The sequence below is a fragment of the Rhipicephalus microplus genome, chromosome 2, assembly GCF_043290135.1.
Source record: "Rhipicephalus microplus isolate Deutch F79 chromosome 2, USDA_Rmic, whole genome shotgun sequence".
NCBI classification, from domain to species: Eukaryota; Metazoa; Arthropoda; class Arachnida; order Ixodida; family Ixodidae; genus Rhipicephalus; species Rhipicephalus microplus.
The window spans coordinates 293,770,438-293,797,842 of record NC_134701.1 but is presented as its reverse complement, the minus strand read 5'-3'; the positions used below and the strand labels follow the sequence as shown (position 1 = coordinate 293,797,842).

The following is a 27,405-nucleotide window of genomic DNA, read 5'->3' as shown; positions in this document are numbered from 1 at the left end:
CGCCATACATTTTCTCGCTTGAAATGGCGTTACGCATATATAATGTTGGGAAAGCAGTAAAGTTTAAGCTGTCGATACAAAATGAGAACTGATTACAGTGAGTTTACGCAGAGTAATTAACAAACTAGCTTTGTATACTATACAACTGGCACTCTTTAATATGTTTAAGATAACCTCTTTAGCACAGAGTTCTTGACTGGGAGGTACAGGCGTTCTTTCAGATTGGCTCACTGGCTCGGCCTCCTGGAGCTTGCATAAAAGAAGCAAATTGAGTGTGAAAGCACGCGGTTGAAACAAGAAATCCTTTCAGAAAGCAATAAATATTATTTTCCACAAAACTGGTGTTACATGTGTAGATTAACTGATGGCCAGGCGGTAGTGACAACCGTGAACAGTAGGCCATTAGGCCCGCGAAGAACACGAGAACATCTTGAGCCATTAGCCCAGAACGAACTGTTTTATTATTTTCCAAAACGGCCACCCCGCTGCTGTGCCCGGTTTGCACAGCTCAACACAACTATCAGCGCCGCGTAGGGGCGCTGCATTTAAACCAATATTGTAACAACTGGGATAATAAAACTAAATCGTCACCGATATAAATGTTCTGACGTTATTACTTAATTACAATCGGGTTCCTCATGAAACAATCAAGCGCATGTGGACCTATATGGGGACTTATACGAGCGTGGTTCTGATACTTCTCTCTTTTTGTAGCACGCCAGTAGCCACTTATGATGTAGCGCCACTCAAAGCAATGCTTGAGTGAAGAGCTAGGCGGATGCGTGCAAATTCTGATTGTGCATGTCTTTTTTTTTTTTTTTTTGTAGGCAGGCTCTCAAACAGTGAATGTCCCGACGCAATTTCTGCGTGACTGCAGGTTTAATCATGCACTATTGCGCTTAGCAAGTGTGCATACACTGATAAAGGCTCTGAAATGCATTAGACGCGCTAAAACAAGCAAATATATGCTTTCACGGGCTACTCGCACGCGCTCCCAATGCGGACGCTTTTGAGATCTTCAGTACCCTGCGACTCTAGCGCCGCCGCTAATGTCACCCGCTGGAGAATCAGCCGAGATACGGTGCGGCCGCCTCGTTCACTCCACTGCCCCCTCCTAGTGTATTGTAGTTATGGGTTGTTATGGGTTTTAATCATGGAGGAATGTTTTTAATGCATGAACCCTATGGGGAGCTTTTTCTCTAGAGTCTGTATGTTAGGTCTATGCCGCTACTACCGCTACCATAGCCTCCTAGATTTACCTTGCCTGCCATCGGCGGTCACTTGGGAAACGGCCGTCGGTGGAACTATGGTAGTGACGCTACTTAAGTAGGGGCCTCTTCAAATAAGCTTTTACGTTTTTAAAGCTTATATGCAATAAAAATAATGCAAAAAGTTTTAAGAAGGCGTGAACTTAATTATAAAAAACATTACGTAAGTGCCGTTGCTATAAATGACAAGCATTTTGCGCTCATTCAGCAGGCAACCTTTTCAATACAAGGCAAAGCCTCTGAAATTAGCAAACGCCAAAATTGCTTACCTCAAAGGCCAAGTACAAAGACCTTTACCCCTACGTAGGTAGCGCCACAATAGATGACGGGCGTTTCGCGCTCATCCGGCAGGCAAAAGAAATCTAGGAGGCTATGACCGCTACAGTGTAGCAGCACAGAACTTCTCAGGTGTTTTCCGACTTCTCTAAACAAGCATGGTGGGGTGTTTGAAGGTGGTGAGTATTTGTCTCCTACACGTCAAGCTCAACATGCTGTGTCCGGCAGTTATGTATGCTGGGAGCGTGTGTCAAGAATTTCTTTTTCAGCAATGAAGTATTTCATCGTAGTGGTACGAAGTGATCAGTTGTAGCCGAACATGGAATGAGGCCAACGTAGTTCTGACGGGGTTCGTCGTCACAGCAGCGACGGCGTGGCTGCCGTGGCGTTTACTTTCCAATTTCATTTCCCATCACTTACGCTAGTTGTGAGGTGTCAAACTTGTGCTTATTAAGAGGCGCGAATCCGTACAGTAGAGACGCATAAGCAGGATTCGCGTCCGTCCTATTTAGGCGTTTCTCTCCTATCTCTGTTCGATCCGTTACGTTTGCCAAGATGCGCAAGTCCAATCACCAGTTACTGCACGGGCATGGCCAGATGGGAGGGGGGGGGGAGAGAAAGGAACCCCTTTTCTTTAAACTTTTCGATTTTGTTTAGGTATTCACCGAGATTTAAAAAAGCAAAGACAAAAACTGATTCATAAGAAGCCATTACTGAACTAGCGGTGAGGGGGAAAGTTCATAAATTCATAGTTTTGCTTCAGGATACATTTGAGACACTATGAGGTAATCGACATTAGCGTTCACACAGTGAACGATAATCTTACTAGTATCATCAAAGAGTGTAATGGAAGTCGGAGGTACAGTCACTATAAAGGACACGGGCCAACTATCTCAAGAGACGAAAAATCTTATTAACAGACGACAAACTATGAAGAGCTAGTGGAGCTTTCGAAGTTATTCTATAGGTGTAAGATAGCCGACATCAGAAGGTATAACATGAAGAGAATTGAGCGGGCTGTAAAAAGTGGCAGAAGCCTAAAAGCTGCAAAGGCCAACTTGTGCATAAGCAAAAATATGAATATGCATTGAGCAATAAGGAAGGCGATGTCACTCATAACCAATTGGAATACACAGTGTTCATGTGATGACACTTCCGCCTTTGTCGCCCTCTCCCGCCATGCCCAGGTGCCTCCCTGGGTACCTATGGCAGTTCGCGTGCTGCAGCACGGTCTGTTGGGGGCTCGTCATCTGTTGCTGTGTACCATGTTGAAAGGGAAGCATTGTGGTTTTTTGTTGTCGTACTTTAACGAGCTCATCGTATCAGGAAGGCCTCGTTTGTTCACTCGATACAAGACGAGAAAATCAAGATATGCGACACATATACCAGCCACCACGTACACCGGCTGCCAGCTACGACCTACGAGGGCCCAGTATCCCGCTTTCACTACAAGCACTACCAATTGCATAGCGCAAGAACAAGTGAAAACCCAAAGTCTCTCGAGCCGCAATTTTAAGAGTGGCTGAGCGAAGAGCAGCAGCTCCCATCGAGAACGAGTCGTGCAGAGCTAGGCAAGTTTACAATAGATATAATATTAATGTATTGCTGCGGCCAGCGCCCCTCCCCCCCCTAAGTATTTTAAACAGTGCTGATGTCGAGCCTCCTTGATTGAAATCTGTGGAAACAGCCGAGGAAAGTATTGTGTGAGGCCGATAAAGACTTTGTGTGGTGCGTGCCGTGGTAATGCCGATCATCACTTTTTCTTGTGTATGTTTCGACACATTTTTAACCTTGTATTTTACTTTTTTGTATGCTAATGTACATTGGAGTCCTTGAAAATGATGGAGACAGTCTTAGGTAATTAATAGATCAATTTTTCAAAATCCTGACCACCCCCAACTCGAACCGATCGGCTATACTTCAAAGTGAAGTAATATTGTTTTGCATCCATTTTCACAGTTAGTTTCAATGCAATACCTGAATTTACGCGATCGCCATCACGATTTTAACCGCCTCCCTGACACGCTTATAGTGAACGCAGTGGTTGCGGACAAATTTGTATGTACAGTATCTTGGTAAGCTATCTCTGTTTGCAGGTAAGTGTTGGCTATGGCACTTACCCGGAATGAAGTTGCACCTGAAGACGCAAACAATCACCGAGTTTCTTCAAGTAGTTTTCTTGTTAATCCGCGCCAGCCAATCACGCTGGTACTTTTCGAAAAATCGCAATGTGCATTCTCAATTTTAGGCAATAACTTTTGGCGAAGAAACACCCCGAAGCTCTGCTCCCTCTTTGGGGGCTACTAAATCAACTTGCCTCACTAACAGCCCTCAAACTTGCATCGTGAGGCAAAACTAAACGGGCGCAAGCACGAGAAGACAACACGGCAGCGGTAGGCGACGGAGTTGGTAGGTACCTGGGCATGTCGGTGGCGCATTTCGGAAGTGATGAAGGGGCGCTGCGTGACGCACGTGCACACTACGTATAGGATAGTCGAGGTGGCAGAGAGCTGTACAGAAGCCAGAACAACCAGGATGATACCGTGACAAACAATAATAGCCAGAGAAGTTCCACATACTACCAGTAATGACAGGAAAAGTAAGGAAAGCCCTAGAGGGAATGCTAGGAGGCATAGCTGCTGGTGAGAATAAGGTAACAACGGACCTCCTGAAAGATGGTGGAGAAAATGTATAAGAAAAGCTGGCCACCTTATATATGAAGTATCTCTTTACAGGGAGGGTTCCAGAACCTTGGAAGAACGTCAAGATCATCTTAAACCATAAGAAAGGAGACATCAAGCACTTGAAAAATTACAGGCCGATCAGCTTACTGTTCGTTCCCTACAAACTATTTACAAAAATAATAGCTAATACAATTAGGGCGAGTTCAATCAACCAAAGGATGTTCTGGATGTCAACCAAAGGCAGTTCTGGATGTTTTTCGCAGAACCACTCTTCAACTGAATTCTGAAAAGTGCTGTTCTGGATGGCGTGAAATCACTATACTCTGTCACCTTGTAAGTGCTGCCGGCGTACAACCGGACCCCGATAAGGTGTGGGCAGTGCAAGAATTCGCGGTACCGTGCTCAACCAAGGACGTCCACAGTTTTGTAGGATTATGTTCCTGTTTTCGTCGCTTCGTCCGCAATTTCGCTCACATTGCCCGACCTCTTACTGATCTCTTAAAAAAGGACGCTTCTTTCACGTGGGGTGCTAAGCAAGCTGACTCCTTTTCTACCCTTATCCATCTGCTGACTACGTCACCAATACTGGCCCATTTTGACCTTGCTTCGCATACAGAGCTTCGGACCGATGACAACGGCCACGAAATTGAGGCCGTCCTCGATCAACGACAGGGCGGCAAGGATCAAGTAATTTCTTACACCAGTCGTGTCCTTTCGCCCACTGAGCAGAAATTCTCCATCACTGAGCGTGAATGCCTAGTGTTAGTGTGGGCTGTGACCAAATTCAGGTCCTATCTATATGGGCGAACGTTTTCCGTTGTCACAGACCATCAAGCTCTCTGCTAACTCTCATCACTAAAGGTCCTGTCTGGATGTCTCGGTCGCTGGGCACTACATCTTGAAGAATATTTATTTGAGGTACATTACAAGTTCGGGCGACTTCACACAGACGCAGACTGTTCGTCACGTTATCCAGTTGAAGAGCACAAACTACAAGACCTTGACTCGAACCCCTGCGTGCTGTTCATCGGTGCTTTGCTTGACATCGCCAATGAACAGCGACGGAACCCATCGTTAGTGGCTATTATTGACCATCTAACGTGCCCATCATCCGACCTGCCTGTCCGTCTGTTCGAGCTGAATGACAACATTCTGTATCGTCACAGCTTCAATGCTAATGGCCCGTATATACTACTTGTGCTACCCTGCCATCTATGCAACAGTGTCCTGAAACAACTTCATCATGTACCAACTGCCGGTCACCTTGGTGTCTCTCGTACATACGATCGAGTGCGACGTCCCTCTTTCTGGGCTGGTGCGTATCGTACCACCACATATCGTACCGTTACGTCACCTCATGTGACGACTGCCAACAACGAAAGCGCCCCTCGGTACAGCCTTCTGGCCACCTACACCCTATCTACATACCTATGGAGCCATTCTTTAGTGTTGGACTTGACCTGCTAGGTCCTTTTCCTACGTCCACCTCTGGTAATAAATAGGTTGCTGTTGCCACGGATTATAACACATGCTTTGCCATCACTCGAGCACTGCCGACGAGTCCGCGACTTTCTTTTGTACGACGTCATTCTACGTCATGGCACTCCTCGACAGCTGCTTACCGATCGAGCAAGGTACTTCCTTTCACATATCGTCGGCAACATTCTCCGTACTTGCTCCACTCAGCACAAGCTTACCACAGCCTATCATCCCCAGACAAATGGATTGACCGAGCGTCTCAATCGAACGCTTACTCAGATGCTGTCAATGTACGTTTCGTCTGGTCACCCTGACTGGGACAGTGAACTGCCATTTGTCACCTTTGCTTCACGACATGATACAGCAGGTTATTCACCATTCTATTTGCTATTCGGTTGCCATCCAGTGTTACCATTTGAGACCCTCCTTCCTTTGACCAGACCCTTGTCTACTACATACGCCAGCGATGTCATTGTTCGAGCACATAAAGCTCGACAAGTCGCCTATGACTGACTATCTTTGTCGCAAGCACAGCAAAAAGGTCGTTACTATAGTTGACATCGAAGCGTCCACTTCACTCCGGGATTTCTGGTACTCCTTTGGTCACCCTGCCGCCAAGTCGGCTTATCTTCCCGTTACAACGGCCCCTATAGAATACTCCGCCGACTCAGCGACGTCAATTATGAGATCGCACCTCTCGACTCAGCTTTGCCCAGGTCACCCCAAACAGGCATTGTACACGTTTCTGGACTGACGCCATATTACCCTGCTAGCTCTTCATCGCCTTAGAAAGCGCCGCGACGGCGCTTCCGCCACGAGAGGGTAATGTTATGGTGCGACATAGACATGAACCAGTGTAGTGGTTGCCGAAGATGAAGACGACGAGAAAATGTGGAGCTGGCGCTGGGTACTCTTCGGCCATATCGTCTGGCTGACGATCAGCTGTTTGAATAAACCTCGATCTAGCCTCCGTCACAATATTTACTTTAGAGCAATGAAACCTGAGCAGTTTATAGAAAATTTTACGCTGATTTCAAATAAACAATTTGTTTTCTTACAAGTTGCATACTTTTAGTTTTTCAGCATGACAAAGTGAAAACCTTAAAGCGGTACTGACACAAAATTTTGCAGCAGAGATAGCCTGTGGGGTCAATTCCCCTGAACATTTGTATATCATCAGCAAAATATCAAAAGAAAATATAGCTTGGAAGGCATTTTAAATTAATTTTAAAGTTTGCATGATCGCTTGACTCAGTTGTGCCATTGACACCCTTGAAAGAGACCCCTTAGGGACCGCTTACTTCCCTCACGTCACCACGCTGTAGTAATAGAACAAGTTATGATGTCGTTATAGCCACCATTTTTCTTTTTTCCTGTTTGTTCCCGCGGTGTATACTTTTCGGCGAATAGTCGCGAGTGCGTGGTCGTGGCGCACGCTTTGAAAGTTTTGGTTTAGAGGCACTGCTGTCTCGTTTCGTATCCGAAAGTAATTTTTGATATGGACAGTGTGGAAGTGTGTCACAGTTCTGTGTGCTGTCGTGGTCGAGAGCTGCACGCACTAGGTGGTGTAGTTAAACCCAGCGGCTCCTCGTTTTTGGAGCTAACTGAAACTGGTTGATAATAAGGGGCCTGAAATGAATTATCTCTCATGTGCTACAGCAAACAATGTGTCATGTTATATAACATGCCTCCAGCAACACATTGCAGCAGAAAAATGTGAGGCCAAAGTTTTTTGTGTCTGTATTCCTTTAAGCTCCCGCCCCCCTCTGTCCATCACTAAACTTACATAAAAACTTTCATAATTCTTTACCATTGATAGTTCATAATGTTTTAAATGATGCAGAAAACTAATAGGAAGTGCATACAAAATATGTAACAGACATCAAAATAATAGACGGGAAAAAGTCCATATTTCTTCTACACCAATAAAATAATTTTTATTGTATAATAAAAATATTGAAGTTTAGAAAGCATTTCTCATACTTTGAAGAAAAATTGGAGCTAAATTTTATGCAGATCCGAGTACCAGAAGTATCTCAAAAAGGGGGGCCACATGGAAAAAAAAAGCAAAATCTGTGTTTTGAGAAAAAAGAGTTTTCAAGTTGAAATTGAATGTTTATTTATGAAAGATGTCATTAAATGCGATGCCACACCAAAAAGAACAATTTGTCTTATAGTGGCCACTGCCACTAAAATGCGCCTGCAGCAAAAGTTTGTCCCTCGCGGCTCTTTTAGGCCTACTCCTCACAGACATTTCGCTCACAGACGGCATCATGAAATGCTTGCCAAACTTTTTCCGCTCCAGCTGGCAGAGCTTTGTGCCGACTGCAAGCTAGGGAGAAGTTCCACAGGACTTAAAAATCTAGACAAAGTCCAGTATCGAGGGAGACAACAGCGCTGATGCAATTATAGCTCTTGTGCCACATACTGTTGTCGTCGATAACGGCATAGTCGTCCCCGCTACCTACTTTCACTGTGAGCTTCCTTGACTTCTCAAGATTAGTGCTGATGGCGTAAACAAAAATTTAAGAAAAAAGTGAACAAAAACAAAATTCTGCTAGCCGCATCTCACCTGCCCATTACTGTTCAAAAGTTATCTTCCAAAATGAGGTGTTCCATAGAATCGCCAGCCATCACCAACTCTGCATTATTCTACACATGAAGCAAACCTTGGGCAAGGATTATTTTTGCCAAATTTTATGATTATAGACACCAGCCTTTGCAGCCGTCCCTGTGAATATTCAGTTGATGCATCAAATTCAGTTTTAATGCCACGAAATAACAGAAATGTTCACTTATGAACAGGAGTGTAGGCGAAATGTTTTTTTTTGGGGGGGGGGGGGGACCTATTTGAGATAGTCATTTTTGGCTCGGTGTATGTGCCATGACGAGAAACATTTTTTTTTTTTTGGTGGTGTAGGTGGCATGAGCCTAGTATGCCGCACGTACCCTGGCTATGACACTGCTTATCGATGTCTAAAATAGGCTAAAGTTACAGATTTTTTGCTTTCAATGAATGCATTAATATTGTTGGGGCACTGAAGGAGATAGAGCAGCGGATGCAGTAGATATAATATCCAAAGTTTCATGTCCCAAAACGACATGATTATGAGAGACGCCACGCTAGAGGGATTAGGAGATCATGATCTCCTAGAGTTCTTTAAAAGCAAGCAGCCCTCTGCAGTATTATGCCTTTATGGAAATGCATCTGCCATGGCCGGAATTCAATCCTGGAACCTTCAGTCGGCAGTCAAGCCCCGTAACAACTAGCCCACTAATTGCCACGCAATCGATGAAATTACAGAAGATTCTGATTAACTAAAGTCTGTTTGTAGCTAAATACAAATACACATCCATCTCTTTGGCTTCCAGCCTGGATTCGCAGCTTGAATTCACATGGTTCACATGCCAGTAAAGTCAAAGCATGGCTTCCAGATGGGTGGAAAGGCGTTCCACAGACACTCGGACTAAGATGGACATAGACCGCTGGTGCTCGTCGCACGGTTTTTTTGCTCACTTTAAGCGACAAACTGTGCAGGTGTTTGGTAAATTTTGGCATTTTTGGCTTTAAGGCGAAATGTGAATGAGTCCTTAGAGATTTGTGTCCACTCTATGAGAATCCTACTTGAGCATTAATTACGACGGTGTGACTTAAAGCCCGAAAAAAAGCCAAGTCTTCGAATTTAAGTAGCCCAAGTATAACCACATAGCCAAGTCGCCCAAGATGAAGACAAATTTTTTTTCTCTAGCCGATTTGGCTATATATAGCCAAACGTGGCAATACTAGATGGAATGCCAAATGCGGAGCATGCATGTTGGTTCATGAAGGTGGTGCATGCGATGCACTTAGCACATGCTAGCAAACCCTTCGCGCTTTTCGTTTTCGCACTGTACATCAACCGATACTTTAATAAGCCGATATTTCATGGGAGCGAAGATAAGCTTAGAATGTTCACTGCATCAGACTTCAATACCACACCCGCCAACTCTGCCGAATTGTCTGGGAGATTGCCGAATCTTGACCTAATTTCCCGATTGTATGAATGCTATCTCGAGTAATCTCCTGAAAAGTGGCCGTCATAGCAGAGGGATTTTTTTTATCACATGTGTTCGTCGGCCTTTACTGCTGCGACAGTTGCATTGCTACAGAAAAGCTCTTGCCACTGCACTTCTAGTTCTTGTAATGAAATTATAGAGTACCGTTAGGTATTTTCTAGGCATTGTAATACCGTACTTCTGGGCAAAGGCCTGTGGTTGTGACACCTGCTCACCACCCAATGGAAAGGAGGAAAGGGAAAAGGTACCAGAACTTTTGCATCTGTCTGCTTTGACCCAGTGTTTTGTACGCGAGGCCTCGACGTCAGTTGTGATTCTTACATGGTTTTGAGGGGGCGTGTTTCTCCGAGTTCAGATGGAAGGTCGATTGTGGGGTCAAAAGCAAAGGAGTACGTGCAAGTGTTTCTGGACTCGTACACAACTGAGTTTTAATACTTTGTAACCTCGCAGAAAAGTGGCAAGTACGGATTCTGTACCACTTGCCTGTGCTGTAAGCGCTTTGCACAGTGGCTGGGCCGACGTATCACTTCACAAGAGCATCATAACTATGTTCATGCTGCGGAAGGGCAGGACAACATGAGAAGTTTCTTTCAAAAGAGTTGCTAGGACAATGCGATCCGCCCAAAATGCCTATTAACGGAATTTCCTGTGGAGCACAACTTACCGCTATGCCAAAGTTATCATGCCGGATTGCTGTTTTAAAAAATGGTCCCGAAGTGCGAGGACGCAAGGCGGTATGGGTGCAGACATACAAGAACAACTGCCATTCCATTGGCGGGGAAGTGGCTGCAGATGCCAGAAGAATAATGCATGGAGACTCTAAATCGTTGGGTTTTTTTAGTAGCAATGTGTGGAAGCAACAATAGCGTGTTGCAAATGTCTTAGTCTCAGTTATATTTGATATGCAAATTATATATATATATATATATATATATATATATATATATGTGTATGTCACCCCCCCCCCCCCCTCCTCGCTGTGGTCTCTCAAATCATCATGGTGCTAGGCTGGCAGGTTTACAATAGCTTTATCTGCTACCAAGAGCGGCCAGTTGCAGAGAAGTATGTGAAAATATGATGAGCTTAAGGAGGGGACCAACAACTGGCCAGCACGTGTGATTAAATCCTAAAAGGAATGAAAAGACCATGAAATATAGTGACAAATTCCAGCATTCTTTTCACATTTTGACTAGGACTGATATTTTTAAATCGTGCTCAAAAGTAGCAAAAACAGTTATGTCGCACAGCCTAGCCAAAATGCCGTGAAACTTGATTATTGAATATGGAGTTAATCACTTTGCTGTACCTAGTCGTGTAGACGTAAAAGGAGTTGCACGGTCAGAAGCGGCACTGCCGTCATGGCCGCCAGTAAACCAAATCAAGTCACGGCGCATGTGCGTGGAGTGCATACAGTAAACCACCGTGCTCGATCAGAAACTGCTCCTGTGCTCAGCTCACTGTTTGCAGCATGTAACTTCATATTTGCTGCAGATGGAAAAGTTCTGATTATCACGGCGTTTTCAACAATTTTGTGATTAGACTTGCTGACTGGTAAGCATTCATTTGTGCTAAAGAAAAAAAGTTACCATAAAAACTGCTTGTCAGTTCTATTAAAGTGGTACCGACACAAAATTTTGCGGTCAAGATAGCCAGCAAGATCAATTCCCGTTAACATACATATATCATCTTTAAATATCAACACCGAATATGGCCTAGAAGGTATTTTTTCAATAACTTTTAATTTGCAGGATCAATCAACTTCTTTGAGCTATTGACACCTTCAGAGGTAACCCTCGGTGAGCCCCCCCTACTTCTCTCCCGTGACCGCACTGCATCAAGTCATGATGTCATAGCTGTAATTTTTCTTCGCTGCATTGGAACCAGCAGACTATTACTCGGCAGCTGCACCGAGTCGGTGGTCGCGGCGCATGGGTTGAAAGTTTCGTGCTTGGTGACACTGCTGTCCCATTTCGTGTTCAAAAGGACTTCTTGATGCTGACCGAAATTAATTAGCCTGTAATTAATTATCTGTCACATGCCGCAGCATACCATGTGCCGTGTTATGACTAACAGGCCTCCAGCATCACATAGCAGCAAAAAAATGCAAGGTCAAATTTTTTGTGTTAGTACCCCTTTAACAGTGAGAGCCTGCGAAAAATAGCTACAATAAATAAAACCACACATTTTTGGGCTTATTGGAAATCCAACGAGCAGCAGGCAGAGTCACAGCTAGATAAACTTCGTCCTAAAGAATACAGAAGCACTTTTTAATGCTTTCATGCACACAGGCGGGGAGGGAAAGTAGCCAACGAAACTGGGCGTGCGTCGCCGTTACGATGTTATGTACATGCGGCGGGTTTACAACTCTTGCTGCCAGTTAGTGCTGCACTGCCCATCAGTCAGGAGCTCGCGTGTTTCCTCTGACAATGGGCTGTACGGTACATAAGGCATGGTCGACCCCCACCCTCCTGAACAAAAGTTTCTTGCTACGCCCCTGAGTTGGTACAAAACGTATCTTAGCAGTTACAGAATGGGGGCACGGTATTGAACAGAGATTGATTTTTGCAGCCAACTTGTCATTTAAAAACTTGCCGTCGTTGCTGCTTCAGCCATTAGCCTCGTGGTTGCAACTCCATATCTTAGAACGGCAGTTATAAAACACCGTCTCGTAACGTAGCCCTCTCATCTCATTTCAACTTCAGTGCTTTCTAGAAAACAGCATTAAGCATTCACCAAACCTGGACGGGCCGGACTTAGTTTCCGAGCTTAGTACAATACTCGTTGTTTGAAATGGGACACTCTGAGCTTTTGGCCACCACGACATGCACTGCTGCTCGTGGGTGCTTGTGGAACCAAGGTATTGCATTGTGGCATAAATTGAAGGAGGTAACATCTACGCAAAAGATATGTGCCTTCTGGTCACCCATGAGCTGGTCTGCAGTTCACCACACAGCCCGGATGGTGTTGCAAGGCTTGTGTTGTGCTCTTCTGTACGCCGGCTGAAATGACTCCTATTCGTGGCGTAAACAGTGGATGCTCTTGTTACACAAACTTGTGCAATAAGGCACACGTGCTGTGCGTGCGAGCAAGGAAAAATATTCAGTCTAGAGGTTGTGCCTTACATGTGTTCTTTGACACTACATCGGCCACTGATTGCAAGTTGATGCAAGATTACACGAAGTGCGTTGAATATCGGCGAAGGAAGTGGTTGAATACACATTACTTTTTATGTGAATGTGATTTTTTGTTGCGAATAATAACTGTGACAATGGCAAGCCCTACACTTACAGAGACACTAAAGAGAAACAGTAACTTGGGTTAGATTGATTGACTGCACTCTGAGAAATCTAATGCCATAAGTTTCACTGTCATAAGTTCATTTTTAGCAAAAAAATATTAAAGGTTCAAGTTTAATTTTTAAATTTCACACTGAAATCTTCGCAAATGATTTAGGGAGTTACAAAATGTATTTTTCGTAATTTAGCAACATTAGCTCGATGAAATTTTTCTTAACTTTGTATGCTGGGTCTTTGGTATACGCAGATGACGATTTACTTTATTTTTATGGAGTAGAAGCTATGCAGGACCCAGAAGACTTCTTCAAAATTGACTAAGTCACTGTGGTGCGGGAATCTCATGATGGCGTCTCCGCCCACATCTTCTTTCCGTGCGTTTTCTCGCTTGCCAAGCATCATGTGGCAGTGAGAGTGGTGTTTTCGGGATTGTGAAATTGTGCTTTACTGATACGTGAAAGATCATTTTTAGTGTCTCTTTAGTTGTTAGTAGAAGGCACTACTTACGTGCACACTGTACAGTGCAATCTGAACCTTGAGTCTTCCTTGCACATCTTGTGGGCCACATCGCCAAAGTGTGTGTTACAAAGCCTTTCCTGCTCGTACTAAACTATAGCAAGTGTGCACAGGTGAGCCATATTAGTTGGCATACGAAAGCCTTGCAACACCACGCAGGCAGTGTGGCAGGCTACCTGGCCAGGAGCTATTCTGTTGTGTAAATATTCTCTTCTCTCACCCTCATTTTTGTCACCTTGGTTCCGTGAGCACCCACTATTGGCACTGCATAAACCACGTGCTCAGTGTTTCCCATTTTAATCTGTGAGTACTGTACAGTAGATTTTTTGTATGTACACCCGTCAGGAAACTAAGTGTAGACGCGCAAGCAGCGACCACAGTCTGATAAAACTGCATCGCCATGCTATGTCACAGAGCGTGCCTTCTGCTGAGCCAGTGCAGTGCATGTCCTTTCATGCTCGCAGCTTTGTATTTTTACTTGCTTGCAGTTGTCTAGGTGATAACATGTAGTGTGTTGCAGCACGGGTTCCTTTCATTGCTCAATCCGTCACGCATTCACTCAGTTCAATGTGAGCACTGTTTCAGCGAAGTGTATGAGACTTGCTTTGCTCTTATCAGACAGATTACACACAGCAGCCGGATCTCCTCGTTTTTACTCTTGTTAGTAAACTGATGAATTTTTTAGCAGTGTCAGTGTCGCATGTCAGTTGACCAAAAAGAATGTGCAAAAAAGGAAAATAATGCTGTATGTGGCACCAGTTGGTCACTGAGACGACATATTATCTCATAAATGAAGGTATGGCAAGCAGCATACGCTTCACGGGCACTGTGCCCCCATTGAACTGAGCACATGACAGATTAAACAAAGAAAGCAGCCCCTACTCGAAAATGCTAAATTGTTAGCTAGTCCACTGCAAGTGATTAAAAAGACATGACTGCACACATGAAAGGATGTGCATGCGTAATGCAGTGTCTCGACCATGGTCTCGACACCAGGCGCTCAATGTCAGATGGCATGGTAATGCAGTTTTATCCGATTTCGGTCGCTGCTGATATGTCTGAATGAATTCTGCTGCTGAGTTCAGTGATGGAAGTGCTGCTCCGATTGCTCTAAACTGCTCCAAAAGAGAAATGCTGCTGTATAATGCTTCGAAGAGCAATTTTTATAAATAGCTGCTTTAAACCTGCTCCGAAATAACACTGAGAGAATCAGAATAATGAACTTTTACTGTTTGACTAGCCCATAAGTCCTAAACAACTGAAAATAATCTGTATGCTACCGTGTCAGTATGCGACTAGTGTGCAGCATTATCGGCTCTGGGGGGGGGGTCTCATTTGTGCGACAAGAACTGGCATATTAAGCACATGGCTCATTTGACAGTTCTTTTTTGTTGTTGTTTTCCAGCTAGACTTGCAGGCTAGTACGGTGAAATATGAAAATTAGCAGGAGTGCCTCTATCTGATACCAATTATCAACCGCTTATTTGACGACAGTTATGTGAGACTGGTTACTTCTGAAATGCTCATTTCACAGCACATTTTTGACAACCGGCCATATGTTGAATTGTTTGCTTTTTGAAATTTGCATTGATTGTTGTCTGTGAAATATATTTTATATTAAATAATAATATTTATGAAATGCTTCGTCGATCTTTTCAATTCCAATTGATGTATGGCAAATTTTGTATCCGCTCCTAAAACATCATTAGCTGCTCAAAACTAACATTTTTTTCTGCTCCAAAAACACTTATGACTGCTCCAAAACTCCAAAAAGTAAAAAATAATTTTTATCACTGTGGGTGTACACCCTGCTGCTTGGGATTGATTATCGATGATTCCAGAGGCAAAGGGGCTTAACACCGTACAATGTCCTGCTGTCTATAAAGAGCCACCCAGCATCTACAGCAGATGTAGAATCTGAAACATCTGTGAACAACAAAAAGGTTATCAAAAGACTGTTAACCAGAGCAAACAATACAAAAGGCCACAGCACCGGATAAACACCGATATTCAACCACCCATCAGTCAAAGCATATCCAGAACAAAATAGAAGGCGATTATTCATGATCCGATGCACACTGCTTCGTCTCATCAGCATTCACTCCGCGGACACTTGTAAATTTTTTCTCCTTCTTTTCGCTTTTTTTTTTTCTCATGAGTCTTGGTGCTCTTCACAAAAAAAAAAAAAAAAGTGGGTGTGCAGGTGTAACAATCATGTGCAAATTTGATTGATTCTCCTTGGCAGATCAAGTCGCCCAACGAAAATGAAAAATGCCGGACGTTCGTTTTGGATGACCAAGATCATACGCTCGGAAATGCTCTGCGCTATATGGTAATGAAGAAGTAAGTTTGTTTCCTTGCTACAGTGTTGTAACACTAGCCTCAGTGTTGTTGCTTATTTTCAGCCCAGAAGTGAGGTTCTGTGGGTATGCCATACCACACCCCTCGGAAAGGAAGGTACATCTTCGTATAGAAACCCATGGTACGTTCTAGTCACACTCCTTAGAGACCTGTATGAATGCGGGGTTTTTTTGCTGTTTCCTTATTACTGTCTTTTTCTGTGCTTGTGGCACTTCATGTGATTTCATGTGAGACAGGTTAGAGGAAATCCTCGCAGGTAGGTCTGGAAAATCTGGTTGCCCCTCGAAGTGTAGAGGGAGAGCTCGCGGTCGGGCTGACAGCCTACGAGCGCTTCAGCAGCCGGCACCAGTGTGTTGAGAAAGCGGGCAAAATAGCGGGCTCTGACTACGTGGTGGGCGTCTTGTCACAGGCTTACACACGTGTTGGGACAGGCGTGGTCGCTACAATTGAATGAGCTGGCGTGACTAGGGTCGTCGAAACACTTAAGGCAGACAGTGCAGCTGAGCAGGTTTCTGCAGTGAATCCGACGGTGCGTGGGGAAGGGGCCAGCGTTGAATCCGTGATTGAGAGAGGCAACAGCCATGGACTCCGGGGCTGTGGGTCTCCGGGCTGTGGGTCTCTGGAACAATGAGTCGATTGGCACGGAAGGTTGGTCTCTGTTACTTGTTTGGCCAGTTATTGTTGGCAGAGGAACGGTCTGAACTGGCTGTGGTGCGGGAGGCGTCCTGGGTGGTGATGAGCCAGGTGCAGTTGTGTCGCTTTTGGGAGAAATATCAGGTTTGATGCTGTAAAACTTGAGCATGGCATCTCGCAGATCATCTTACGGGCGAGGGCTTCAGGAGAAGTATGTGAGGCAGCGTTCGAAGTCATGTGGAAGATGATATTTCAATACCGTGTACATGAACTCTTGGATCCATATGTCGTTGCAATCCAAGGCAGGCTGCCACAAACTCCTCGAACTGCTATTTTAGGCGAGAGGTCCAAAATGGTGGCAGTGGCGGGTCGAATTGAGGCTGCCAGGCTTGCACCGACTGGAACATAGTCGCGGAGCTTGGTGGCAGTTGTGTAGCCTCGGTCGCTTGTCCGTGTGTCCGTGGTCACCAATCTATAGCGACGTGACGGCGTCTGATGCAGACGTGCTGTCGTTCTGGTTTAATGAAAGGATGACTCAGGAAAGGAAGTAAGCTGCCGAAGTAGAGTGGTGGTGGTGGCGTCCAGCCAGCCAGATGCCAATGAAGGCTCTAGGCACCTCCTGCCACAAGCCACCAGTGCTCGTCATCTTTTTCTCTAGCCGGCTGGCCGCCACTAGCGCCACGCTACAGTACCATCTGTAAGCTAGAGTCATAAGCATAGGCACACGTGGAAGCAGGAGCGTTAGGTTCACAACGGATTATTTTTAGCCCTTTTTTTGCCGTTAGTAGCACCTGCGGTGTTGTGATGTTTTTGTACAACTATATTGCTGCTGCATTCAAAAGTTGAGCTTACTGATAGGGAACATACTGACTTTTCGCAGTTTCAAAAAACACATGCTCTCCAGATGATGGCATTGACAGTGTCTCAGACCTTACTAATTGGAAGATTGAATACATCACCTGCTATACTTTTTGAAAGGCCAAAGGAGGCTGCATCTTTTTTACATCCCGCAAACAACCTCACCAACTCGTAAGCATACTGCGGGGATCACATTTTCTGAATATTGCAGCGCTGTGCCCCGCATAGGCTCTTAATTTTGAAAAAAAGAAGTCCTGGGCCTGTTTCGATTGCTTAACCTATCCTACTTGTACGCACACACTGAATATCATTCTTTCGTCCGCTTTGAGGAAAGAGCGAGCGTATCCTGTATGTAAGACGGGAATGATTTCTTCTGTTTGCTCTCGAGGAGCCAGCACCTTGTTGACTTTTTTTGCCAGAAGACTTTCCAAGCAGGGCACTCATCATTTCTAAGCACTTTTCCCAGCTTTCAATTTACAGCAGTTGTAGGGAATCTGGAATGCTGATCAGCCACTGCAGGGCTCCATTGTATTGTGTTGTTACTCCACACCTCCACCAGATCATCACGAGGCTAAATGTATTTACCAAATATATACTAGGAAAACCAGCAGCAGCTTGGGTGGCAGATTGACAGCAACATGTGTGCTAGTGGTATTGTTGTCTTAAACATTGTCCTATCATTATTTCAAACGTTTGTAATGGTACATTATTCAATGTGCAGGAATGACTTACGTAACAATGTCGGGGTGAAAGAATTTGTTTCTGTATCTCATGTGTGAAGAACCCAGTATTCTGTCGTCCGATCAACTGTACCTATGCCTCGTGTGTACGAATCGATGACTGTGCACCAAACCAGTGTATGGTCATGGGGTGTTAAGATGACTCTTGATTAATGGACCTTAAGTTTATAGCGAGGGCCAGCGAAGTCCTCAGTCCAAAGCTGGACAGGGAGCCTGCCCACATGAGCTGTTCTATTTCTTCTATGCTACTGTTTTCAGACAAGCCGATACTGTGGGGTCTAGGTTGGTCTTTTGGCTGCAACAGCTAGTCAGAGAAGGGCTCAATTGCATGTTGTCTGGCTAGATTGTTGAAAGTCCTGGTTCGCAGTTGCCAAAGCTGATTTTCGTATCATATACCCAGCATTTTTGTGGGTTCTGGAATTTTTTTTAGGGGCAATAAATTCCAAACTGGAATAAAAGTAAAGCATTTTTTAAACTTAAACTTGACCCTAAGCATTATATTTGTTAGTTCAACAGCCTATTTTTATTTTTTCAAGGTACATACAGTGCATTTTTCAGGAGGGGGGAGGACTGGACGGTTCACTACAAAATAAGAGAGCAAAATGAGAAGTAATATAAATGAAAAATACCCTACGAGTATCATTGGAGTCAATGCCTGTAGAAAAAAACTATCCCTGGGACATGAGTCATGGAAGCACTGCCTTACCCTTTCCGTTATCCTCCTTTCCACCTGGTACAGTTGCTAAAGCCTCTCGTAGCGACTCGTTGCAGTTTGCAGCGGCGCTATTGGTAACTCAAGCAGACGTACCGAATCGAGTCGGTTGAAAGAATGCCAGCATTGTTGAAACCAATGGAGGAATTGATCAAACTAGAGCACGACAAAACGTATGTCGAACGCACTAGTGACACGATGTTGTAAACAAGTTGGAAATGATACTGTGCAAATAACCAGACATCGAGAGAGAAGCTGAAACACCCGTTCTTTCGGGAGATTTTCTTGCCGTGATTTCGTGTGTTCATGAGAAAAGTGATGTCTTATTGAGCTGTGTGTTCATCTTGCCTAGAAATTCAGTTTTTGTGCGTGCCCGAATGCCTCAGAAAAAGAGTTGCAGGTATCTTCGGAGAGCAGATTTTGGGACCAGTGACTTCGAGAGATGACTTAGCGCCTACATGTAATCCAGTTGTGTGCACTAAGAAGTAACCGACAAGAATGCTGCTTGAAAGGAAACTTCTGTTGCGAAATGTGCTTTAACAGAACTTTCTGAAAGGAAATGAGTAGCGCTTCTCTAACGCGCTCCATAAATGTGCAATCAAACACCCGCAAAAAGCAGCCGGCTGCTATACTCCACCGACACAACGTTGCCAACACGGTCACTCTCGCTGGCTCCACCGGTACAATCACTGGCACCACTCCATGGCACCTGCCCGAAAGGCACGGCAGCATGTGTCTATTGGCAAAGCTAGCGACGTCCAAGGCATAGTTTTTTCTAGGGGGCATTGTTGCAGTAAATATAGCTTGTGAAGTCTTAAGAGGAGAGCGTTGCTCTTGAAAAACACCGTCGTGGCCGAGCCAAACCAAACATTGTGAACTATAAAGATGATTTATTGCACTGGAGCTGTTAACTGATTGCGCACAGTTTCGAGCCCAGTCCCCTAGCTAGTGTCTCTGCTGCAGACATGATGCTGCTGACCTTGTGCTGATCTATATCCTCTTTATTTCAATTGGCCTCCATAGAAGAAGGAGCCATCAGTGGTTGTGGAACCGTAATACGGCTTGAGCCTTTGATTGTGTACAACCTCGTGGTTATGACGTCGCAAAGCATAAGGTGGTGTGAGAGGTTCTCCGAAATAGTTGAACTGGGAAGTTTTTTCGAGGATGCGGTAAAGCCCATTGTACTTTGGAAGGAGTTTGGAAGCAAGTCTCCGTGTGTGGGAGGGTGGGGGGGATGCAACACTGACAGCCATATGGAGTCACCGGGCAAAAAAACAAGAGTCAAGATGTTGGCACTGTGAATGGCTTTCTGGCAGTTTTAGTCGTCTGAAGTAAAGCGGCAGGCCAGCTGGCGACATTCCTCAATGTGTCTGCTGGCGTCCAGTGTAGGCGGATGCTTGGAGGCGTCTGCTCAATAGGGCAAAATGGTGTCAATCGTGTGCGTAGGGCGACGGCCGTAAAGGAGATAAGAGGGGGAAAACCCAGTTGTGGCTTGCGTCACGGTATTGTAGGCGTAGGTTATGAACGGCAGAGCCAGGTCCCAATTAGAGTAATCAGGTGTGACATACATAGCAAGCATGTCGCCAAGAGTTCGATTAAAGCGCAATCTATAGTGCCATTGAATGGTATGCAGTATGCTGTAGATGGTATGCAGTGCCTGTGCGATGAACAATAGCGCAGTCAGCAAGCAATTTTTTGATGACCTCGGATAAAAAGGTGCGGCCTCAGTCAGTGAACAATTATTTATTTATGACATACTGCAGGCCCAGGAAGGGCTCAAGCAGGAGGGGCATGGGAAGTACAAATTATAATAACCAGAGGGAAACAACATTGTAAGTATGGAACGGGAAAAGAAACAATACAAAAGTTGGCATATAAACTAAGCATATGCAAAGCATATACAAGGCAAGAACAAAAAGGCATACACAAGGCATATACAAAGCATAAAAAACTTAACATCTTAACTGAGCAATAGCGTCAATATTGGACAGCTGATCACAAGGCAAGTTGTTCCAGTCTGTTATTGTACGCGGAAAAAATGAATACTTAAATACGTTGCTTTTAGTGCTATAAGGCGTTAGGGATTCAGCGTGGCGATGCCTTGTCTGGCGTGCTTCGAGCGGAGTTATGAAAGGCTGCGGGTTAAGGGATAAACGGTTATTTTTCAGCAAGAACATAAATTTTAGTCTGAGAATTTTACGCCGTAGTTGTAATGTTGGAATGCAATTAGTTAGCATTAGGGTTGATGGGGAATCAGTTGAACGGTATTTGGAGAAAATGAATCTTATTGCTTTGCGTTGTATCATTTCTAATGCGTCAGTGTTACGTTTGGTGTAAGGGTCCTACACAGTGCATGCATATTCTAATTTTGGACGGATTAGCGAGTAATAAGCTGTTAGACGAGTGTTGTGGGGAGCCTGTTTTAATTTATGCCTCAAAAAGCAGAGCTTACGGAAAGACGACTTGCAGATGTTAGAGATATGCATATTCCAGGATAAATTGTTAGTAATAGTAACACCTGGGTACTTATATTGATTAACTTCAATTAGGGCTTTGGAAGCGATATTATATGGAAAGGATAACTCTTTAACCTTTTTGGTGATTTTCATATAGACAGACTTTTCTGCATTTAATTCCATATTCCATTTTCCACACCAGGATACGATATTTTGAAGGTTAGAATTAAGTGCAGCTTGGTCGTCTCTGCAAGTTATTTCATTGAACACCACACAAACATCGGCGAACAATCTGATTTGAACGGGCTCAGTAATTGTGTCAGTGATGTCATTAATGGACATCATTAATTCTGAAGGACCTCCGTGACGCAGCAAGAAGCGGTGCAGTATGAGTGGCGACCTCTTGTGCTGTAGCAGTCTGGAGAGTAACAGTCTCGGCATCGCGTGTTAGGTGGTCGACTGCCACTATTATCCACCGCTTTCCGGCAGGAGTCATGGGAAGGAACCCATAAACATCAATACCGACATGATTGAAGGGTCGGGACGGGCATGGCAAGGGTTGTAATTCTCTGGCTGAGATGGGCGGGGGAAACTTGCGGCGCTGGCATTCTCGGCAAGAGTGGACCAAGTTGTGAACGAAGATATACAGACCACGTCAGTAGTATCGGTGCTGAATTCTGTCATATGTCTTGAAAACTCGCGCGTGGCCACACTGTGTGTCAGTATGGAAGGAGGAGCAGATCTCTGATCTCAAAGCTCGTGGTATGACAAGCAACCATGCGTGTCTCTCTGGAACATAGTTGCAACGATAGAGCAGCTTGTCAAAAATCGCAAAACTGGCAACTTGACGCGGGAGCGTTTGCGATGGTGGGACTTGAGAGGTATTCGAGAGAAGATCCAGGAGAGGCGTAATCCAGGGGTCGTTGCTTTGTTCCGCAGCAATATTATCAAAGTCAAGAGAAGACAACGTGCGCTCACACACAGGGTCATTGGTCGGTTGTAGTGCAAGAGGTGAGCGGAAAAGCGCGTCAGCGTCAGAATGTTTTCACCCTGAATGATAAATCACGCATATGTCGTACCCCTGGGTCTTTGAGGCCAAACGGGCAAGGCGGCCGGGTGGGTCTCTCAACGTCGAAAGCCAACACAGCGCATGGTGGTCGATGACGATGTCAGAACAGCGGCCATATAATTATGGGCGAAACTTGCCAAGCGCCCACACAATGGCCGAATGCTCCTTTTCTGTCACGCTGTAGTTGCTTTCAGCCTTGGTGAGTGCACGACTCGCATATGCCACGACGTATTCTGTGTGGCCAGGTTGACACTGTGGGAGCACTGCACCCAGGCCTACGCTACTTGCGTCGGGGTGGACCTTAGTGGGAGCTTGGTGGTCAAAGTGGCAAATGATGGGTGGCGTCGTGAGCAGACGTCGCAATGTTGTGAAAGCCTCATCACAGGCTGGAGACCATGACGATATCGTGAGTGCCACCAAGAAGTTGCATCAGAGGGGATATAATCGACGTCAAGTTTCGAATAAATCGCCTGAAATAAAAACAAAGGCCAATGAAACTGCAAATTCTTTGATGGTAGTGGATTTAGGAAGCTTGGTAACGGTGCACAGTTTATCAGCATCAGGGAGAATGCGGCCTTGGACACATGTCCTAGAATGGTGAGCTGACGTTCAGTGAATCGGCATTTCTTGAGATTTTATTGTAACCTGGCTATTATATAGTAAAGGTTTGGGGAGCAGGCTTTACGAGCCGTGCGAGAGTTGCCGGTTAGGGCAGCAAAGAAGAGGACACAGGTACTCTGCATACAAACGTATATTTGAATGCACAAACACGAAAGCTAACAAGATACATACTACACTAACTACATAAGCTGGAAGCCCGAAACGTCTCTACAAGAGAGTTCAAATCATGGAAAGCTCACAGTTTATATGGGGCGAAGCGGTCGTAGCGTTGTCCATCGCAGACCCGTACGACGCGACGCGGTAGAGAAGTTCCTGTCTGGTTCATCAGCGTCGGGACTGCTAGGCGCCAGGAACAGGAGACACGTCATTTTAGAAGTCCCTCGGACGTTGGCGCCCTACGAGGTTCTTCCGAGAGATGTTGACCTGTACATTCACGCTCGGCCAGGCCAACGTGTCTTCACTACTTGCGATCCTTGCTTCGTCTCTGCTATGGGCCTTGGCTTGAAGGTCGTGGTTGCATCGCAGATCGTGGATGCTGTCAGGCGAGAAGGGCCAGGCGGGATGTCACAGGTGCTGCGTCCGCTAGGCGCTGGAGGAGAAAACGTCCCGTGTACGGAGTCCTTTGGCCGTTTACGTCTGACGAGGTACCTCTGGCAGTGTTGCCCTCCTGAACATCGTCGTTCTGCCAGGCCAACGCATCTTCTTCTCTTGAGCTTCTGGCTCCATCTGCTCGGCCAACGTGTCCTGTTCTTTGTTCTTTTGCACGTACCACAAGGGCACGTGCCGAAAACCGCTTCTGATTTAGTGCCCGTACTTGGGTGTGTTTTCCGCCGCTTCGTTGTCCTAGCAGCACTAGGGAATCTCATCACAGCGGCGTTAGTTACGCATGTAAGCACGTGCTGAAGTCGCCGCAATTGTGCTGGAAAATCAGGGGCGAACACCACGTTGTCACCGAGGTAACATAGGCAGATGTTCCATTTAAGACCTCGCAGAACAATGTCTATCATTCTTTCAAATGTAGCAGGTGTGTTGCACAGTCTGAACGGCATAACGGTGGATTACACTGTCATGCAGTTACACTACAATGTAAAAGTAATTGAATAAATGTACTGTAATGAAGAGGAGGTAGATCAGCACACGGTCAGAAGCATCTGAAAAGCATCGTCATCGATCCCTTTCATTATGTGCTTTATTTTGTCAGTTTCCGTCGTGTCAGCATTGACGCGTCTGCACAGATCAATGTCTTCAATGTAATTAGTGAACGAGCGTCTCACTCGTGTCCTGTGCAGGCGAGCGGAAATGCTGTTTGGCACGGAGTTTTCTGACGGCGGGTCGATCAAATACTGACGTGATTGCTGTCTTTAAGAATGACCACGTTCGGGTGTCGCCCTCGTGGTTCCTGAACAACAGACTTGCCACACTTGCGAGATAGAATGATAACCCGTGTTAACTTCTCCGCGTCGTCCCACTTGTTCAGATTGCTGACCCGTTCGTAAGTCGACAGCCAGGCTTCAATGTCGTTTTTGTCGGTTCCACCGAAGATTGGAGCTTTTGGCTGATCGCGCACAGTTCCGAGCCCAGTCCGCTAGCTCGTGCCTATGCTGCACACACGATGCTGTTGACCTTGTGCTGATCTACTGCCTCTTCATTACAGGTTATTTATTCAACTACTTTTGCATTGACAATATTGTCTGGCTACTCAAAAACGTCACTAGTGGCACGCTAAAGAAAGAATAAAGTTCATTGACTGTTACTAAACCAACTTAATACAATATTTCAATACACTTAATCAACATGATAAACAAAAGGAAATGCTAAGCGGGCATCGCCAATGCTAGACTCACCGCAAGAGGTTCGTGGGAAACAACCTGCACTGCCGTCGCCCACGGATCCGCCGCGAGAGACTGCCATCCGGATCGCCGCCTTAACACCAAAGAGACTCGCATATGTCTTCTGTGCGGCCACCCAGCCTCACCGCTGGGTGCACGACTTTACAGGGATGATAGCACCCCTACAAGCTTTTAACAAAAAAGAGGTGATATTAATGCAGAACATAAATAAAATATAAAGAAGAGTAAATTACAGACTGTGTGTTCATATTTGCAAGCTTGGTAAACACAACACTGGACAGAACTAGGTTCAGTTGATAGTTGAGTAAGGGCTTGTCTTGTGTCCATTTGCCTTTATTGTCAAAAGTTGCGTGCTTGTCAAGCCTCCATGCTCACGTACATATTATGTTATATTTTCTTGAGAGTGCTGAGCTTGACACTAGACATTAAGAAGGGCACTGTATCACGTGGTTATTGTACACATGCGTCAGCTCTCCCAGTCCCCATTATTATCATCATTTTTTTCCCTGTGTTAGAGCACCCAAGCTCAGGCCAATCATCTAATAAATTCTGTCTCTATGTCTTGTTTCAAATGGAAGTGTGCAGCGATAGTTAATGTATCGTGTTGGTTTACATTTATGGTGAAATTACATAATTTCACGGTATATTTATTAGGCATAACGGCAGTTGAAGCACTGAAAAAAGGCTTACAAGACCTGCACAAGATGAGTGAGCACATGCTGAAGAAGTTTGAGGTGTGTATTCAAAACGTGCGATTCCTCAAACATGTATTATAGTTAACACAGTACAGTCACAGATGTTCTCTCTCTGTTGTCATTACAGGAAACAGCGGAGAAGCACAAAACAGAAAACATGATGAATGTTGAGTAACACAATCTGTTCATTGTGTTGTCGCTCTGTGTCCAACAAACTTTACAAATATTCTGGCCCTGAGGATCCCAAACAACACACCGTGGAACCAGTCTAGGAATATGGCTTGGTGCATGGCCTCCCATTAATTGTCACCAGGGGTCAGTGGAGCCATGGCGGTAACCTGCCGCATTATTGAAGCGCCTATGCTACAAACAAGTGGAGCTGTGGCCATCACGATCTCATTGTAATGTAGCCCATTGGCATCGACCTATGCAACTCATTTTTGCCATTACTGTGCTCACAAACACTTGTCAATTGACTCTTTCAGGTGTGACCTGTGAAGAACTCTGTAAAGGCAGTCATGACACTTCGATTGCAACAAAAATTATGCTTTGGTATGTGTGTTTAGAAATACCCCCCCCCCCCCTTTTTTTGTGCTAAATTCAATAAAAGCTGTAAACTGGACAGTTTTTCATTTTGGTTTCAATAATACGATTGCTTTTTAAAGTCTGCTAAGTGGTTGTAGAGACAATGAAAAGTTATAATTTGTTGTTCAGAGAACACTGTCGAAAAGAGACCTGGCTCAGATAATAATGTCGACTTATGGCTGGATACTACGAGCGTAAGGAACACAACCGTTGGAATAATTTTTTATAATGTGGGTATTGCAAATTTTATAGCAATTTGAAGTTCAATCTCCCAACATCACTATCGTTTGGCCCAATCAGCACCACAACGAAAAAAATTTACAGAAAGACTAAATTTAAAAACCCATTCCTACATTGCCACATGTAGCTAGCTACATGCCAATACAAGAATCGTAGCTGAAGACTGAGCTATCACTGCTGGTTAAAAAATGACGAAAATAAGATTCTGTGAAAATGTACAAAAACAATCGACAACCGTTGCAATTGTGTGCAAAAGAAACTTGGTAACTTCCGACGAACAATTTATTTTACGAAGCAAGCCTACACTGTGTGCGTGTTAAACGTTTGTGTCGGTGTTTCCACCTACGGCGGCGGCATGTCACTGGCGCTGAGTAGGGGAGAGAGGTAGGATCATGATTAAAAAGTTGGTGGAGATAGAAACTTTGAAAAAAAAAATTGAAAAAAAATCTGATTCCTCGAAGATATGAAGCAGTTAATGGCATGTTTTAATGTTATTAATTTACGAATACAGCAGTCTCAGTTCTCGAGATGTTTAAAATCTTGAAAAAATACAATTTAAGAATTTACGCAATTCTTTTTTTCCAATCACTCAGCAGCTAGTCTCTGCAGATACCCATTTAGCTCATTCCAAAAATGCACGTTCTGCAGGAAAGCAAAAAACAAACAAAAGGAAACAAAAGCAATTCTGAATTTATTTAATGAGTGCAGTATTTAGAGGATGAAATCACTGGGCATGGTGTGCACAAGATGCAACGAAGGATATGGGTGCTAGAACACTAGAACTGCAGTGTTAACTGTTTTATTCATGCAGGAGGATGACTAGATTGCAAGTGCGCCAATGTTAGGGGCTGCAGCGATAAAGTACGCGCGTCAGAAGTATGCAAGAAACGCTGGCCATAGGGACGAAATATAAGCAATATTCCTCCGTAAAATAACAGATTATAACATAGTTATGTCATGTTTGCGGTGAGGTGACCGAACTAGCAACGAGTGTTCCAGTTTGACCAAAGTCT

The 27,405-nt window shown here is 44.8% G+C and overlaps 1 protein-coding gene across 3 annotated transcripts; it reads left to right on the top strand.

Moving 5' to 3' along the window:
* Positions 1-1,501: 1,501 nt before the first annotated feature.
* On the top strand, positions 1,502-26,189 carry Polr1D (RNA polymerases I and III subunit AC2 l(2)37Cg). Of its 3 annotated transcripts, XM_037429413.2 has the most exons (5): positions 1,528-1,723; positions 15,818-15,915; positions 15,978-16,054; positions 25,527-25,606; positions 25,695-26,189. In XM_037429413.2, the coding sequence occupies exons 1-5, from the start codon at positions 1,703-1,705 to the stop codon at positions 25,740-25,742; spliced, it is 324 nt and encodes a 107-aa protein (XP_037285310.1). In that variant the 5' UTR covers positions 1,528-1,702; the 3' UTR covers positions 25,743-26,189. The 3 variants fall into 3 exon arrangements, with proteins under 3 accessions (XP_075738392.1, XP_075738393.1, XP_037285310.1); XM_075882277.1 differs by lacking the exons at positions 25,527-25,606; positions 25,695-26,189 and adding an exon at positions 24,312-25,101 and having other exon boundaries at positions 1,502-1,723; XM_075882278.1 differs by lacking the exons at positions 25,527-25,606; positions 25,695-26,189 and adding an exon at positions 24,312-25,101 and having other exon boundaries at positions 1,502-1,723; positions 15,959-16,054.
* The last annotated feature ends 1,216 nt before the right edge of the window (positions 26,190-27,405 follow it).